The sequence below is a fragment of the Salmo salar genome, chromosome 01 (assembly GCF_965601325.2).
Source record: "Salmo salar chromosome 01, fSalSal1, whole genome shotgun sequence".
Taxonomy (NCBI): Eukaryota; Metazoa; Chordata; class Actinopteri; order Salmoniformes; family Salmonidae; genus Salmo; species Salmo salar.
This window is the reverse complement of record NC_138291.1, coordinates 68,316,415-68,334,472: the sequence shown is the minus strand read 5'-3', so window position 1 is coordinate 68,334,472 and position 18,058 is coordinate 68,316,415. Positions and strand designations below refer to the sequence as shown.

Genomic DNA, 18,058 nt, shown 5'->3' with positions numbered 1-18,058 from the left:
CTATGAAGTTATTTACATTACATGTATCTATAATGTATGCATACATGATTAATGCAGAACTGTACATGTTAATTTAGTCTTAAGGCTGTAATATTCACAAGGCATATAGGGTATGTCTGCATAGCCAAAGCTGCTAGTTTGGCAATGATGACAGTGTTGTATGGGCTATTTGGCCAGTATATGTGAAGCTGCTTTATTGCCAGGACATCTACTGCTCCAAGCAAATACACACACACACACACACACACACACACACACACACACACACACACACACACACACACACACACACACACACACACACACACACACACACACACACACACACTTACTGCAGCACTGAAAACAAAATGGGGTAAATAAGAGCAATGGTACGGAACATTTTCTGTCTTAGGAAGGACATAATGAGGTCAAAACTGTACATGACTAGAAAAGGGAATAAGATGAGCGTACTGTACTTGACTAAGGTAAAATATGAATAATTCATATTAACTTTAGTTACAAAGGGCTCGAGGACGTTCATTTCACACACGTATACCTCTCTCCCCCCCCCCCCCCCCCCCCCCCCAGAAGATCTTTAATTAACCTGTAGTTACTTCATAATTAACGCCCTCTCTTATGGAGAGGTGGAATGATGTACCTCAGATATTTATCCACCCTCCTACAGTATGATTGCCAAAGAATACCCTAGTAAGTGACATCACAAGAATGGACAGATGGATAAAGAGGGCACCGCATGACTGGTTCTGGAAAGTCATTTTTCATTTTTATGCATGTGAAAAATTTCCAGACAAATACAAATCTGCCCAATACTTAGTGGTTATAAATCAAGTCAGTGTTCGAAGAGCAGCGATGCATGCTCTCATTTGTGAAACATAAAGCATACTGGTTGGGTTGAGTACACCACAGCATGCGAAGACATTATTCATCTCACATTTCCTTTACCAGCAACAATCTGTGAGAAAGACTGAGATCAAATCATCTGTTGTGTATGTGGCTTTTCCACTTGCATTATACACAGTAGCACTTTACGTCTGTAGACGTTCATGTGGGTGGCATGACAAAAATGGCTTGGGGAATTAACTGGGTTCGTAGCTTGTAGCTTGCTATGACTTCAGCCATGACACGTCTCAAAGCAATCTGTTCTGAAAATAGGCAAGAGCTATAGTGCATGTCTGAATGTAATGCGTTTTGAGCAGTTGGAAAATAAATATATAAATACAATAAATTATCATTATTAATAGTATTATGTCCAATGGACTGCATTTTGTCCAGATTTCATCTGCTCTTCACAACAACAACAAAAAACAGGGTTTTGGTGTTTCAGTCTCTGTCTAAAGGCTTACATAGCCTTATTATGAGGTAAATCCATAATGCCTGGGCAGGAGTGTGGGGACTTGTGCCAGAGTGACACAGTAACAGATGGGCCCACTCACTGATGCTGAATGGAACTGTGTTTCTAGGCGATACCACAGACAACGACTCACAAACACTGTCTCATTTGCCTTGTAGTCAATGTGGCAGTGAGCTGAACCGAGAGACAAACAGTTTCAAATGACCTCATCTTTTTTATTCCCTAAGATTTCACAGCCCCCCCCCCCCCCCCCCCCTCCCCCACTCTCCGTTTCCCTCCTCCTCCTGTTTAATCTAATAGGATTTACTCTGAGGCTTATTTTCCGCTCCTCGTCTTCCGTCCTGGAATGGAGTCCTCCACAGCCAACAGTGCAGGAGGTGGGTAGTAAATTATACACACTGCCCTCCAAGCTCTTCGGCATGAGGCAGGGGGGGTTCCAACAAATGCCTCCCCCTGAACACCCCCACACTCCCCAACTCCTACTCCCACCATCCGTTTCCTCCTCATCCCTCCTTCCTCCCCACCCCCCCTCCACCTCACCATCCCTGCCCTCCTCCTCTCCATCCCCCCTCCTCACCATCAATATTTCTCAAGCTCTTTTTAAGCAGCTCAATAATGTCAAAGCACAACAAACCATAGAAAAAGGTACATTATGCCATAGACGTGTGACCTGGATATATAAGAGAGTACTGTATATAGGCTGACAGACAATCATAAGCATCCATCTGATTGGACAATCAGTATCGATTCCCTCTTCACCACCTACATCACTATTACAGTTAATGGAGCTTTGGTGGAAAATCTGAGGTTTTGGGGTCACAGAAAAGTGAAAACATCTGTCATATTGACCTGCACTGTTCTTACTGCAACATGGAAGAGAAATGCAGGATAATAACCCATGCTGGTGTTAGTTTAGTAAATCCTTTCTACAGACAGACAGGCAAGTACATGTGAATAGATAATATGACAACATACTGCAATAACAATGGATTGGGAATCTTCATACCGTATATGACAGAGTCGGTCCAATTCATCCATAGTTTCTACCAGACCTCATACCATGATGTCTATGTTTACATTCCACAATAAAACTCAACCTGTAGCAGCATGACCCAGAGAGAGCACCACCCAATGTGCTCTACTACTATGAAAATATCTGAAATCACTTTGCAAAGACACATCAGCTGGAGTTCTCTGAACATGCGGAAACGGTGGAGAAAAGAAAGCACTGATAAGCCTGAAACACCCTCATTAGTGCCTTACAGTCACTTTGTTTACATCTGAATCCAAAGTTCACCATTTCATTTCCTGAAAACCTGGCAATTACAGGCCTTGTAATTGTCGAGGGAATAGGGGGGAAAAACAAATAACATTGCTTTACTTTTTTTCTAAACGCGGTACCATGCTTTAAAAAGGCCAGTCTGTTTTCTGATACCCACATTAAAAGATTAGTGAAATCCCAGCTCGCAGTGACATTTAGAGAGAAGCTGATGACTCCTTTGAATACAGATCAGAGTAAAAAGAAAATTGGCAGCCTTTAAATCTAATCAACAGTGGTACCAACACGCCAGACCCCAAAGGCAAATCACATTCAAAGTGTTAGCAATTCCTCTATAGGCTGATTCCTTGAGATGACTTACACTCTCAATGCATTAAGAGGTGTCTAGTAAACTCAAAGAGAGACATACAGAGTCAATAACCTGAGTGACACAACATATCCCAGTGCACCCAAGGAATGACTGCAGCAGCACAGAGGACAAAGCCTTGTACAGAATGCTCCAGTGGAACACTTTCCAGGGAGAGTACGGACAGAACAGTGACCACATTTAGGAGCAGTGGCCTGGACCATAACTCACACTCTCTCACTCTCTTTCTCAGCTCACTTTGTCTCTCTATTCTCTGACAGGTCCTATGGCGCTTGGCAATGCTGACAAAGGGGATATAAACAAATTCATATTCTATGGAGTGTCTTTCAGGCCTCAATGTGCTGCAGGTTTGACAGGCATTTCTATTTGCCAGGTAGCCCCAGAGGTTTAGCTATGATCTAATCAGCATTAGACTACATGGTCACAACAGCATGAACAGGCACATGCAACACGCACAGGCAAGGCAGCATTCATACATGACAGGACAGGTTGTGAGGAAAGGTACAGCAAAAATGCATACGCAAACACACCTAGGATACGAACAGTAAATAAATCACTATTTAACACATATACACAGACAAATACACACACAGCCAACTCAGCATGTATAAAGTAGCAACACACACGCACATACACGTGAACACACGCTTGCACACTGAACTAAAGCAGGATCACACATACTGCATCTCTTACTAGGCTAACTATTGTTTAACAACTACTCAGTTTGTCATGCAAATCTACACAGCCCTTCTGCAGTGCAGCGCTACGTACTAGTAAACAATGTTATCGTAAACCCTCCATACTATTGTTAGGTTCTTATTTTTCAGAGTAAATAACTCACGGACACTAGAGAAGCTTTAACCAAGTTTAATTCTTCCCAAAGGTTCTGTACAGCTGTATTCGGACACTGTTGGAGTGTCTGAATACAGCTGTACAGAACCTTTGGGAAGAATTAAACTTGGTTGAGAACCTTTGGGAAGAATTAAACTTGGTATATATATAAGCGTGTGTTCACGTGTATGTGCAAGCGTGTGTTCACGTGTATGTGCGTGTGTGTTGCTATATATATATATCCCACTTAAAACACTCCCCCTTCTCTCCAATCCTTAGATCTTATGGTTTAACAGGAAAAGAGTAACAAGATACCAAACCCTTATAACTCCCTTCGGGTGACCTGTCTTCACCTCCTGACCTCAACCCCTCCTTCATCTAATCCACAGATGTCCATCTGTCTTTCCTGTATCAACACGGTGCTCTGCTCCCGTCCCCCAACACATTCCAACACATTACACAGCTATGTCTTTCTACAGAGGCCCAGTCTCTTTCTCATTTGATTCTATGCTTCTTTCCTATCACTTATTTAATCATCTTTAATAATATTTTATTTAATAACCTTAATGTTCAAAATGTCGAATCCAACACTATACAATGCAGCATTAATGCACAATAAGCAGCATGGCCAAGCCAGGCCCAAAAGCATACAATATAATTACAGGGATAGCGTTAGACATGGACTAAATGAAAGGGTGAAATGTACACCATGGCTGTGACCTCACTTAGCTGATTGGAGCAGTGCAGGGTCTGAAGGCCTATCAGAGAGCTTATGACGGATTAAAAATAACCACTGGGTAATTAAAACCTCTTAAATGTAAAGTCCCCATATTTGGGGACACTATTTGATTTTTTTTTAATTAAATCAGTCTGGTATGAGAATGGTAGCCCCTATCTGCAAAAACAGGGAGTTTGCAGGAAGTTGAGTATATGGCTATTGATCGGCGCCTTCAAATCTTTGGTATGACTCATTACCATATATGGACATACAAATTTATAAGACAGGCTGAGCCAATGACCTCTTTTCAAGAAGGCTGCTACCTACATTCTGGTTAGCGTTGAGAAACATAAACGAAAATAAACACAAAATACGTTGATACTAGGGATGCACAATATATCGGTGAACATATCGGAATCGGCCAATATTAGCTAAAAATGCCAACTTCGGTATCGGCCCGATGTCTAGTTTAACGCCGATGTTAAAAACTAAGTTACAGTGCATGCCTATATAACGTAGGTACATGACGTAATGATGCCACGTAAAATTTTGCGCTACATTTTGCAACACAGCATTCCTAACCTAGCCCACAATATCTGCTGTGTGGATCGAGCAGTCAACAAGTCGAGCAGTCATTTGAAAGAGAAAGAACATTTCAGCGAGACAACTCAAAGGCGAAATCCAGATAATGGAATTAATTTCCCTTGACAATCAACTGTTCTCTGTCGTGTGTGATGTTGTCTTTTTCCGACTGGTCGAGCACCGGTACACACTACCAAGTGCGCTATTTTTCAGATGTTGCCCTACCGGAGTTACACAGTAATAGCGTCACTGCTTTTAGCTTCACGACATACATACTATGGAATGCCGTTTGGGTCTTTGCGTGTCAAAAAAGATACAGTAACACTGTTAAAGCTGTACAAAAAGTCTGCAAACAAGCAAACACCGGCCACGAACGATGTGTTTACAATACCGTGTTGGTAGTAAAGCATCAATTGTTCGACCACAACTTCTGGGGTAGCTAACTTTAGCTTGGTACCTAGCTAGCACCAATACAACCAGCCTGAAAACAATGACCAGTAGAACTTGCAGTCATTTTCATTATTCTTAGCAATGATTTAGGAATCCTTGTGAGTAAGTATTAGCTTGCCAGCTACTTAACCCTGTTGCCCAAAGCTAACATTATAAGCAGCCAGCTAGCTTCATCTAGCTAGTGACGCTCGACCGGACCGGGTTATGTGTTGTGAAACTAGCCACAATAAGGATTAGGCACAATAGTGGAATTTGCGGTTTGCCTTCAAAATAAAAGTGAATACAAATAGTAGAATTATGCCATACCTTTATTTTGAAGGCTTACCGCAAATTCCACTATTGTGGCTAATCCTTATTGTGGCTAGGTTCACATAGACCACCATTAATCAAATAAGCACTGTCTTATAAATGAGGGTTATGTTGGATGATGACACCTAGCTATATAGTTAGCTAGCTAACTATAGCTACTGAAGCAGATTATGTTGTTTTGCTATGTTTTTGTAGAAAAACATTGTTTGCATCCATGAGCTAGCCACCTTTTTTTATGACCAGCACTGTAGGTGCACGAGACAACTTTACCATACGTATCGATGAATCGTTGTGACATATGAAATACGAGTGATAGTGTAATCAATGTGTAATAACTACATTAAAAAATGTATGAACGTGTTAAATTATTATGTGATGTGCAGTCATATTCAGGTCCTGATTGGACAACAAGCTTTTTTTTTGACACGCAAAGACCCAAACGGCGTTCCATAGAAATCCTGGTTGAGAATGAAACGACTGAACAAATGAACAACAAAACAGCACAGCAAGTAAGAGAAAGAAATAGGTTTTGATTACGTTTTACTGGTAATGAGGTTATCGGTATCATTTTTTTTGGCAAGGAAAATATTGGATATCGGTATCGGCCAAAAATGTCATATCGGTGCATCACTAGTTGATACACACCGAAATCCGGGACTCCACAGATCATGAGGATGTCTTATTTGTCTGCCTGTGACCTATCGTTATTGATCACCAGCCAGAGAGTCAAAATGTTTATTTTACACAACGTTTTCACCAAACAGCAAACATCTTACAAGGTAAGCTTCGATTTGGTCTGTGTTTCAGCTATAACTACATGGGGGGTATCAAGTTAATCCTTAGGTTGGTAGGAACACATCTAGCCTATTGTTATCTGTATGACTTAATGGCAACATCGAATGTCCACAGAGTGACTATATCTTTGCGCATCAAAATTATGATGTTGCCTGCTCACGCGCTGTAGGCATCCATATCCCCTGTATGTCCCCCGACACAACCACAATGTTTGAGAGAGGTTGGTGTTGTAGAAATTTAGTTTTTATAGTGAACAATAACTTTTAGGCACATCCAGTGTGCAAAAACAGTGCAATTACCACATTCGTACACTTTGGAGAGGTTGAATGTACCCTGGATATCCCATAACACCACAATGTTTGAGTGAGGTTGATATGGTCGGAATTGTGTTTTTACACTGAACAAATAGCACTTAGGGATTGCAAATATGTAATATCACTGGAATGATCTAATTTACAGACATATGCCACTTTGGAGAGGTTTAGGGACACTTGGAAACGTCCCGTGACCACACCTGACACCACTTAGTAAAACATCTGCCTATTTCTAGTTGTTAGGTCTATCAATCCCATTTTTTTCTGATATTGTTCACATGTTGTGGAAGCCATCTGATGTGTTTCCAGCTCTAGTTATCAATAATTCACTTATAGCTGGTCAATGAAAGACTACTTTCAAAATAAATAAAAAATGATTTTGTGTGTGCTTGATCTTGTGTATTCTGTACTATGTAACTCCTATCTATCTTCTGATAATTTCCTCATAATCTCCCAGATGTGTTCTTTCCAAATATAATCATGTAATTATACATGAATATCAGTTACTTTTGGGTATGTCTATTTAGGCAGAAATCTACATTTTGCAATAACAATTTAGAGTTATAAACAGCCCTGGGAAAAAAATGAAATGAACATTCTCCTCACACCCAGGAAATAGACATAAAATCACAAAGAAATCTTATTGAGATTTACCTTATTAAACCACAGTGATAATAATGGTCAAAGGTCAGCTTTCCATCATGTTTAGAGCGCTGCGAATAATGAGTTGTCATAAATGGGGAATCTGGTGGGGATATTGGATTGGTCACACCAACACTCAAAAAGGAGCTATTATTTGAGTCTATTTGAGCCAGTGGAGGAAGGTAAAAGGGAACCTTACAGTTATTGTAGAAGGTGGGTTTTGTTAAGTCTATGGGCTTACCTTAGAGCAATTAAATTCTCCTCGACTTTTACCTTGGGAGGGGTTGATGAAAATGGAGTTGTAGTAATGGGTGTTGGACGGGGGGATATTGGTGCAAAGCACTCAACATATTACTGCATCTCAACTGGGTGACTAAAATAGACGCTCATCTCCTGCAGTGAATAGTTAACGGGTGTTATAATGCTAAATAAAAACTTGAAATTTGAAAAATAACTCAAACTACCTTGTCAATGATCTGATTGTTTGTCAATTCGAGTCAAGTCTCAACTATAAATAATTTACCTGAATCTATCATATCAGTCTTGATATGAAGGATGCCACCTAACCCAAACCTGCCATCATTCAGTGATCAACTTAATGCAAATATGGACGCTCTCATCACATTTTAGTCCCTCTAAATCAAGGAGACAAGTATGCTAATGAATACAGTTATGCCACAGCAGTTTATTTCCCTCTTACCCTCCTACTGACTCCTCTTCACTTCAACCTGGACTCAGGGATAAATGTAACATTGTAAAGTAAATCTGAAACACTCTAATTAGTATGATGTGTTGCGTTTCGTATGGTATGTATTAATTTGTGGATGTCCATCATCCATTTCGTATGACATGTTACGAATTACAATTTGTATGATATGTTACGAATTGCAATTCATACAATATGTTACATATTTGCAAAACGTATGATATTAAATTAATGATATGTTATAAATTCCAATTTGGCTAATGTTAGCTACAGTAGGTGGCTAATGTTAATGTTAGCTATGTGGCTAAGGTTAGGGGTTAAGGTTAGAGTTAAGGTTAGGGTTAAGAGGTTAAGTTAAAGGGTTAAGGTTAGGGTTAGGGGAATGGTTAGCTAACATGCTAAGTAGTTGCAAAGTAGATAAAAAGTATTAAGTAGTGGCAAAGTGGCCAATTAGCTAAAATGCTAAAGTTGTCCGTGAAGAGATTCAAACACACAACCTTTGGGTTACTAGACGTTTGCGTTATACTCCCACCCTTCCACTACAACTAACCACACTATTTTTGTTTTTGCCTTAAGTAACTTTAAGTAACCATACCAAACTTATTATAATAATTTGACCTGGATTTACATTTACTATGTTACGTCTAGTCTATGAGACCAGGCAGTCACAGTGGGCTGAATGTGAACAAAAGAGCAAAGCAAAGGCCAACATGACCCTACTGTCACTCAAAACCCCCCCTCATCTCACACACACCCCAGGCCCAGGAAGGCTCATCGATCCTGCGGCCTCATCGACTGGAAAGCCCCTAGAGTTCCAAAACACCCACAGTCAACCATTCAGAATATAGAAATAGCACTGCTAGTGTGGAAATAGTGACTCGGTGTGACAGTGCAAGTGGTTTCACACTGTCTAGGGGGTTTGGCATGGGCAATGACTCATAGGTAAAGGCATAGGAGACAGGAGTTCAGTGCACAGAGGCTTTTATTAAGAAAAGGCCAATTAAATCCTGTCTCTTTCAGAGCTCTACAGGTCAGGCTTTAAACTTCGAAAAAAGCATGAAGTCGACAGGACTAGCCAAAAGCTTAAACGCTGCAAATCATATCGGCCCTAACCATACCTCACATGATGTGTGCACTCCAGAACACACTCCCCGTAGAGTGAGAGCCACGCACCTTTAAGTCTTTAGGCAGTCAGTGAGAGGGCTGCCACACCCTCATTAAGGGAACCGTGCTCAGATGGAGCTTGTTCCCCTAGCCAGCATTCTTTGTGCTGGTTAGGCTTGGCCCTGCTGCACCACACTTGGTAAGCTTTGATAATAATCAAAGTAAAGCATCATAGCCAAAGCAGCAGGTTCATTTGCAAGGTTATTTAGGCTCACTATCAATCAGCCTTGATACCCAATAGACGTTTGTGTTGTTGTTGTATATGAACTCTTCCTCAATGATTTGTTTAGTTTGCAGCCAGAAATGAACATCTGTTGTCATCTCTTACACTTGGTTTCAGAGCTGGTACCTTATCACCAGATGTAATAGCAGAAGCATTTTGTTAACAGAAAATGGTTTGCTTCTACATGTTTTGACGACAGGCAGCAACTCTGAATTAGGACGAGTTAAGAAAACAAACCCCTAAATGGAAGTCAACCCACTTTTACTGTGCAAAAACTTAACTGATTAAGTCCAACATGCAGTAGTTTCCCAAACTCTGAGATTGGCTCAGCAGCATGCTGTCAAGTCATAGGACATTAGCTGAAACTCATCAGCGTTTTGACTAGCTGCATCACTGCTTGGTATGGCAACTGCTTGGCATCCTTCCGCAAGGCGCTGCAGACGGTAGTGCGTATGGCCCAGTACATCACTGGGGCCAAGCTCCCTGCCATCCAGGACCTCTATACCAGACGGTGTCAGAGGAAGGCCCTAAAAATGTTCTAAGATTCCAGCCACCCAAGTAATACACTGTTTTCTCGATTACCTAGTGCATGGCAAGTGGTACCGATGCCCCAAGTCTGGAACCAACAGGACCCTGAACAGTTTCTATCCCCAAGCCATACGACTACTAAATAGTTAACCAAATAGCAACCCGGACTATCTGCATTGACCCTTTTTGCAATGACTTTTTGGACACATACGCTGCTACTACTGTTAATCTGTCACTTTATTCATATCTACCTCAATTACCTCGTAACCCTGCACATCGACTTTGTATATAGCCATGTTATTTTTACTTATTTATTATTATGTGTTTTACTTTTCTACTATTTCTCTATTTTCTTTCTTCCTGCATTATTGGGAAGGGCACATAAGTAACCATTTTTCTGTTAGTCTGTTGTTTACAAAGTATGTGACAAATAAAATTGTATTTGATCAGCAATAATGCATTTTGAGTTTTCAAATGTAATACCTGAGTCTTATTTCAGGGCTACAATTTTCCTATTCTGTGAAACATTGCAGAGGTATTTTGTATTTCTGGCTTTCAACATAGAGAAGGTTGATTGTATGGAAGTTTAATACATCAATTGGTATTTCAATGCAGGCACTGTTACTGTAAGAGGTGTAATTGAATTCTCATTTGAATGACAATGAGAAATACCTTATTATAGATGAGGTAATACTACTATTTGAGCGCTTTTGTAAGGGAGTAGCTATTCAAGGCCATTGTGAAAGGATGCAGTGGACTATAGGTTGCTGAAGGAGAGAGACATACACATATGTTTCAGACCCCTTGCTATTGGGCCTTGGTTTATTTTATGATGGCATCTACATTCTTAGGCTGATCGTGTGAGTCTAAGTCTAAGACCATAATCAGTAGATATTACACCAAACTATGAAAACAAGAAATGGAAAGAGTTAAAAAAAAAATACAAGCACAATACCCGCAAATATCTGACCATGGTAAGAAGATAAGTAGCCCTCGCGCTATTATGCCATTGACGTCAGAACTAACCACCAAACTGAAACGGTGTCCCCAGACCTAAGGAATGAAATATAACAACAGCAAAGCAATCAATTTCTAAAATTATTCTGCTGGATATCACTTACCTTCCTGCACTGCTTGAAATGGATTGTTAGCCTCGATAAGTTTTACAGAGTGGGTGATTTTCTCGCTTTGTAGAATGTCGTCGTTGAGGCTTAGGTCAGAAATGGCAAGTTGAAAAATTTCGTCATCCCTGACAGCGTTTTCCTCAAATATGGCACCTGTTGAAGAAAAAAATCTATGTAAGCTTACTTTATGGCGGGAAAATAAACTGTGAACTGTGGCCATGTATTTTTTATTTATTCACCGACAGGTTCATTTCATCCATCATTGAAGGCCTATTCGTTTATATAATGATGATGCAGTTTACACTGGACCACCTTATTGATTGTTCACTGTGGTATTTGCGCCATTTGGATGTGTAGGCAGAATATAATTTAGGCTAGGCTACGTTTTTACTGAAGCGCCTAACCTTGTCAAAAGTTCCTGATGTAATACTGTAGCCACTCTAACACAGGTGGGATTTAAAATGTTCATAAACACTTGCAAAACTGAACGCTTTGTAGAAATGGAACTTTCGTTGGGTTGGTGTTTTGCCGATTTATTAGCAGCAAAAATAAAGACATAACAAGGTTTAAATGCTAGCAGATGCAATTATCGTACTCTCCATACCTGTGTGCATTCCCATTTCCTAGTCACCGTGTGCCAAAAGACGTGTGACCAATGAACCAAAATAGTGCCCACTGGTGTACAAAGGAAGTAAAAACAGACAGAAAAACTATAAACAACACAACAACCACATAAGTAGGTTACGTTCACATTTAAATATAACTCAGTACCACTGTGAACGCTGCATGTAGGCCTATGCACATGTATTCACATTAAAACATTGCATTTAATAGTTCTACGCTAGTTAATTTGTGTGCCAAGCTCTATGACATTCAATTGTGCGCCTCGCCGTGCATTTCAGGACCTTGGAGAGCGGCAGTAGACCTACATAGTCACAAACGCTGTTTGTATAGTACTTGCCTACAGCTCTGGAAACTATGAATGGGATTTATTTCACATACTGTATGGACCTGAGAGCAAAAGCTCCTCGCTATTTACCATTTAATTGTGCGCCTCACAATAGGCTACATTTCAGGACCTTGAAAGCAGCATAGGCTACAGGGATTAAATTCGCATCCAATGAAGCTGAGAACAGACGTGTGTTGTGGAAGGACGTATGTACGTATGAAGGATATAACCTCAAGAGGAAAAGTTGAACTGTGGTTGACCATCGTTGCGTGTCAGTTGCATCTCTTTGGCTGGTGTCTTTTGAGGACAGCGTATGGAGGCTACACTGTAGTACAGTGGATTACATACAGACGATGTCATTGAGTGAAGTAATATGACAAGCCTACAAAATAAAGTGACGATATACTTCAGAGACATGATTTATTCTGACATTGAAGGCAAATGTATGCCATTTAAGACATGTGTAGCTTCCGTAAAGTTTCCCGACACTATTTTTGAGAGAGAGAGAGAGAGAGAGAGAGAGAGAGAGAGAGAGAGAGAGAGAGAGAGAGAGAGAGAGAGAGAGACCACTGCACTTCAGCATTTGTCGGACGCAGACACATTCAAAAAAGAGAGGTAACCCAATACCGCAAACACAGATATTCCCATAAACCAAAAGTGTGGTGTAAAACAATAGAAAGTGGCATGATTAATTGTAATGTCTGGGTTATCAGTGTTATTGGGGTCTACTAAAACCATACTGCAATTTCCATGGAGAATGACGCAGAAGAGAGAGAGCACTTACTGCTGGTATATGTAAGCGGTGGAATGATGCATGACATGTATGCCGTATGATAAGTACAAAGTAATGGACATATTTAAGGGTATGCTGAGGGTATGTTGAGAATATGCCCATCAAAGAAATACCATATATTTGCGTGTGTCCCTCTGTGCATCCTCTGTGCATTCTAGAAAGATATGAACCCACTTAATCCCAACATTTATCCATGTTTTCACTATCATTTTAAAGCACGAGTTATCTTGATGCTTTGACAAAGTCATTTCTGCAGATTGCCCACTGGGCACACACTGGTTGAATCAACGTTGTTTCCACGTCATTTCAATGAAAATGTGTTGAACCAACGTGGAAAAGATGTTGTATTGACTTCTGTGCCCAGTGGGTATTATTTATTTAATGTGATTAATGATAAGTTTTAAGGTAAAACAAATATATGTCCCTCATTTTAAGGTCAACCATTTTATGTGAACTTAGCTTTCGTTTTAAAATGGTAAAACTATTCCTTTTTAAATAATAATTTAAACAAAGTATTGAACATCTAATAGTCATTTTTACATTTTACATTTTTTTTGTCATTTAGCAGAGGCGCTTACCCAGAGCGGCTTAAAGTAACGAGTGCATACATATTCATACTTTTTCGTACTAGTCCCCCGTGGGAATCTAACCCACAATCCTGGCGTTGCAAGCACCATGCTCTACCAACTGAGCAAAACGGGACTATAGTCAAATCATAGTGTAAAAACCGGTGAACTGATTCTACTCTTTTTGGCAATTTTCGGGTGTTCGGTGGTGGAAAACTGGGCGGGTTGAGCATAACACGTCAACCCTGTTACCAATAGATAGACAGGCTAGACATGTTAACAATTTCATTTTTTTTGTGTGAATCTTGCATTCAGTTGCCCCTCCCGTTTGCACAGAACAAGCTTCCATTCTCTGTCACAAGGCTATTTATGTCTGATTTAAGATGAATTCGTCGACCCTGTGGTCAACCATGTTACTTTATTTGGTACTTAATAGGCACGTACTATATATATATATTTTATTTAACCACTTGAGATGGGAAAATACATTGTTTATTAAGTTGAACATGTGCTCTTTATGACAGAATGATACAATTAGGTGAAATAACATGTTTTTCCCCACCAAGTTGCACTACTCAAAGGGCACCTAATTGGAACGACCCGGCTATAGGCGTAGTTCCGTTTATAATTTGTATTTTGTGGAGATCGGGCATCAACTTAAATCCTGCCATCTCTTTTTAAAATTCTATAACATCATGAGTTAATCTATCTCCCCAATACAATGACGACTCGTGCTTTTTATGTGTTGGAAAACTCTGGCAGATCAAACAAGCATAAACTGACAGAAAAGCTCCCTCGAGGTTTAGGCTACATAAACCAGTGTAATACCAGAAGCCTACTGCATCTCTCACATTGAAAACCCGTCTATAGTATTGATATTGTGATCACGTTCCAGGGGGAGGGCTTAACAAACCGTGAACCACACATGGGACTATTGATTCCCCAAAAGCTAATGGGGAAAATCATCATCAATGTCTTATCGACATTTAAGACATCGATATATTCCATTCACTTACTGCACTCTCTCTGAAAACTTTGTTTACATTTGACGCAGTCAAAATAGATTAGGCCTATTTATCCCGTAAACTATCCCCGAAGCTGCCCTTCATGCTCTATGGTTTTTATGCGCATCGCATGCATTTGTCTCTACTATACAAAGTCTTGATTCTAGATGTTTCTGCAGCACTTCTCACTAAAACCCGCGCATAGCTATCCAGGGTGATTACCAATATGAATGATGGAATCCGCTCCGGCAGAATTGCATTGCAATATCCACAGGGAAAGGCAGATCAACAGCAACTCCATCTCCGGCTTTTAGCGAAGCAGCTCATCCAAGCATTCTCGGCTGTCCGACAATCAATTGGGGCACCACAAACAATGTCCAAAAACGCTGCAAATCACAACTATCGTTCAGAAGCCTCAAAACGCAGGAAACACTAAAGAAAAAGTAACAACTATATTTATAACAGGGGAAATAACTATTTAAAACGGAAAGTGAAGGGGAAATAAGGGAAGAAAGGCTGGGAACCCCGTTATTATATTCAAAGACAGATAGTGAGCCTGGCGTTCCTTCTCTCGCTCTCGCCTTCTCCAGCGCTCACGGTGTCTAAAAGCATGGCAAGCTGCAAAAATGCGGAGGGACACCCCCCCTACTCTCTCTCTCTCACACACACACACACGCGCGCGCACATACACACACACACACAAACACACACAGCCTACACACACCTTCTAAATAAAGCATTCGCTCGTACGCCCGACCCACGTGACTGCAGAGACTTCACGTCTCGGTGCTGTCTGGAGAAGCCAGGTAAAATGGAATTTGTTCTAGCCGGAGAGAGACGCGGGCAGAGCGCACTGTTTTTATTTCAGAGTAGTGGCTGATGAGGGCTGATAGACAACTAACTATACAGTGTATGCTTGGATGCAGGTTACTAAATTCATGCAAACACTGAATAGCCTAAATCATTGCGGTAGGCCTACACGATAAACATTTGTAGTCTGATCGAAAATTATATGGTTCTGCAAGTAAGTTTTATGACCCATGCAAAACAAAATGTTATGAGTTACAAGGTATGATTTCATATAGGATAATGTCAAGAAAAGTAACGAGCAGAGCAACTGGGCCAGAGAAGACGCGGGCGCAGATGTTAAGCCGAAGAAGATCCATAAGGTGATCACCGGTGAAAGGTGATGGATAACGGACAGACGTTTGACAGACCTTATCATTTTCAGCGCAGAAGTTACGGTCATAGGAAACAGCAAGCGAAAAACCCAAATTGATTTGGTAACAGTGGGATTTGACCAGAAGTGGGGATTGAGGAACTGCAAACATTTGATGCAAATTAAGTCTGATGATTATGCCTTTATGCTTTGCTTGACTGACTGATTGTTTGATCTCTTCACAAAACGCCGAACAAGCGAATTAATGGACAACTTCTGTGGCGATAGTGTTGAATGCCTATATGCTAAAACCTGAGGATGAATTAATCAATGTCATGTCATATTGAACCAAATCCAATTTTATGCAGGTTTACAATTCCATGGATTTAAACAGGATGGGGTTAAATTATGCATGACAATTTATTTAATTGTTATTTTAACCACTCACGGACAGCTGCTGAGAAGAAATCTCAAGTGCAAGATGAATATGCACGATAGGCATAATCTTACAATTAAAGGATATTTCTTGTGACTGAGCATAAACGGAAATCTCTCTTAATTGTTTGGTTAGGTCTACCAGGTTCATCAGCTTCAGCACCACTGAAGTGGACAGCGCCTTCAGAAAACGCTACAAGGACCGCTTGACTAGACTGAACTAGGAGTGATCACTGTGTAGATGGCAGACAACGATGCAGGACTTCATGCTGCATTAATTGTTGTTTGAATAACGTATTGTGTTGTCTAAAATATAAATTCGGTTGTAAATGTTAGATAAGACACATTTCATAACTTCAATGGCACACATAATTTGGTCTAACTTGCATAGTAGATAACTAAACTGGAACATTAACCAAGCTCGCCCAACGGAACACAGACATCCATGCACCAATGCCCTAAAATTCAGTTCAAATTGCAGCTCACATACCGCCCCTACTGGCCACTCTACGTACTATGACTGCACCTGTGTATTCCCTGCTCATCTCTCCTTGCCCTGAGGAGCATAATAAAACACCAGCATCATTGTATTATTTATTTTTCAGACACATTCAGTGGTTAATTATGTGACAGGGTGAGAGGAGAGGGACAATACATTAGGTTAGGTGATTGAAGGTTACTGAAGAAGATTGCTGCATGCGGCTTTACTGAGAAAAAGCTGGTTCTGTCAACCTCGGAGGATTATTGAATGAGCCCACTCAAGTAAACACCATCATTGATTGAATGACTTTAGATGTATTAGGACACTCAATTATTTAAGCATTTGTTAAACTAAGATATACACATTCATAATCTTTGTTATTTGGTTTTCGGGGAGACTTACGTAGAACCTGTTTCCTACACCCAGATTAAGCCCATTGCTGGACTATTAAGAACTTTCAATTAAGAAATTGAGCATATTTTATGCTGTGCCCAATAAAATTATCTTCCACTCATCTAATTTCCACTAATACAATGCATTCAGAAGGTATTCAGACCCCTTGACTTTTTCCCACATTTTGTTACGTTACAGCCTTATTCTAAAATGGATTAAATGATCATTTCCCCCATCAATCTACACACAATACCTCATAATGACAAAGCAGAAAAAACAGGTTTGTAGATAAATAAAAAACAGAAAAACCTTATTTACATAACTATTCAGACCGTTTGCTATGCGACTCGAAATTGAGCTCAGGTGCACCCTGTTTTCATTGATCATCCTTGAGATGTTTCTACAACTTGATTGGAGTCCACCTGTGGTAAATTCAATTGATTGGACATGATTTCGAAAGGCACACACCTGTCTATATAAGGTCCCACAGTTGACAGTGCATGTCAGAGCAAAAACCTAGCCATGAGGACAAAGTACATGTCCGTAGAGCTCAGAAACAGGATTGTGTCAATGCACAGATCTGGGGAAGGGTACCAAAACATTTCTGCAGCATTGAAGGTCCCCAAGAACACAGCGGCCTCCATCATTCTTAAATGGAAGAAGTTTGGAACCACCAAGACTCATCCAAGAGCTGGCCGCCCGGCCAAACTGAGCAATCGGGGGAGAAGGGCCTTGGTCAGGGTGGTGACCAAGAACCCGATGGTCACTCTGACAGAACTCTAGAGTTCCTCTGTGGAGATGGGAGAACCTTCCAGAAGGACAACCATCTCTTCAGCATTCCACCAATCAGGCCTTTATTTATGGGCAGGTGGGACCACCTGGCCAAGATCCG

The 18,058-nt window shown here is 40.6% G+C and overlaps 1 protein-coding gene across 1 annotated transcript in view; it reads right to left on the bottom strand.

Annotated features, from left to right (window-relative positions):
• The window catches only part of LOC106607602 (glutamate receptor ionotropic, delta-1), a 483,227-nt gene extending 467,938 nt beyond the window's left edge, over positions 1-15,289 (bottom strand). Inside the window, exons 1-2 of the mRNA XM_014204697.3 lie at positions 14,921-15,289; positions 11,384-11,539 (exon numbers count right to left, since the gene is read on the bottom strand). Of these exons, the coding sequence (XP_014060172.3) occupies positions 11,384-11,539; positions 14,921-14,999 (235 nt within the window). The 5' untranslated portion in view covers positions 15,000-15,289. The remainder of the gene's footprint in view (positions 1-11,383; positions 11,540-14,920) is intronic.
• Between the last annotated feature and the right edge of the window lie 2,769 nt (positions 15,290-18,058).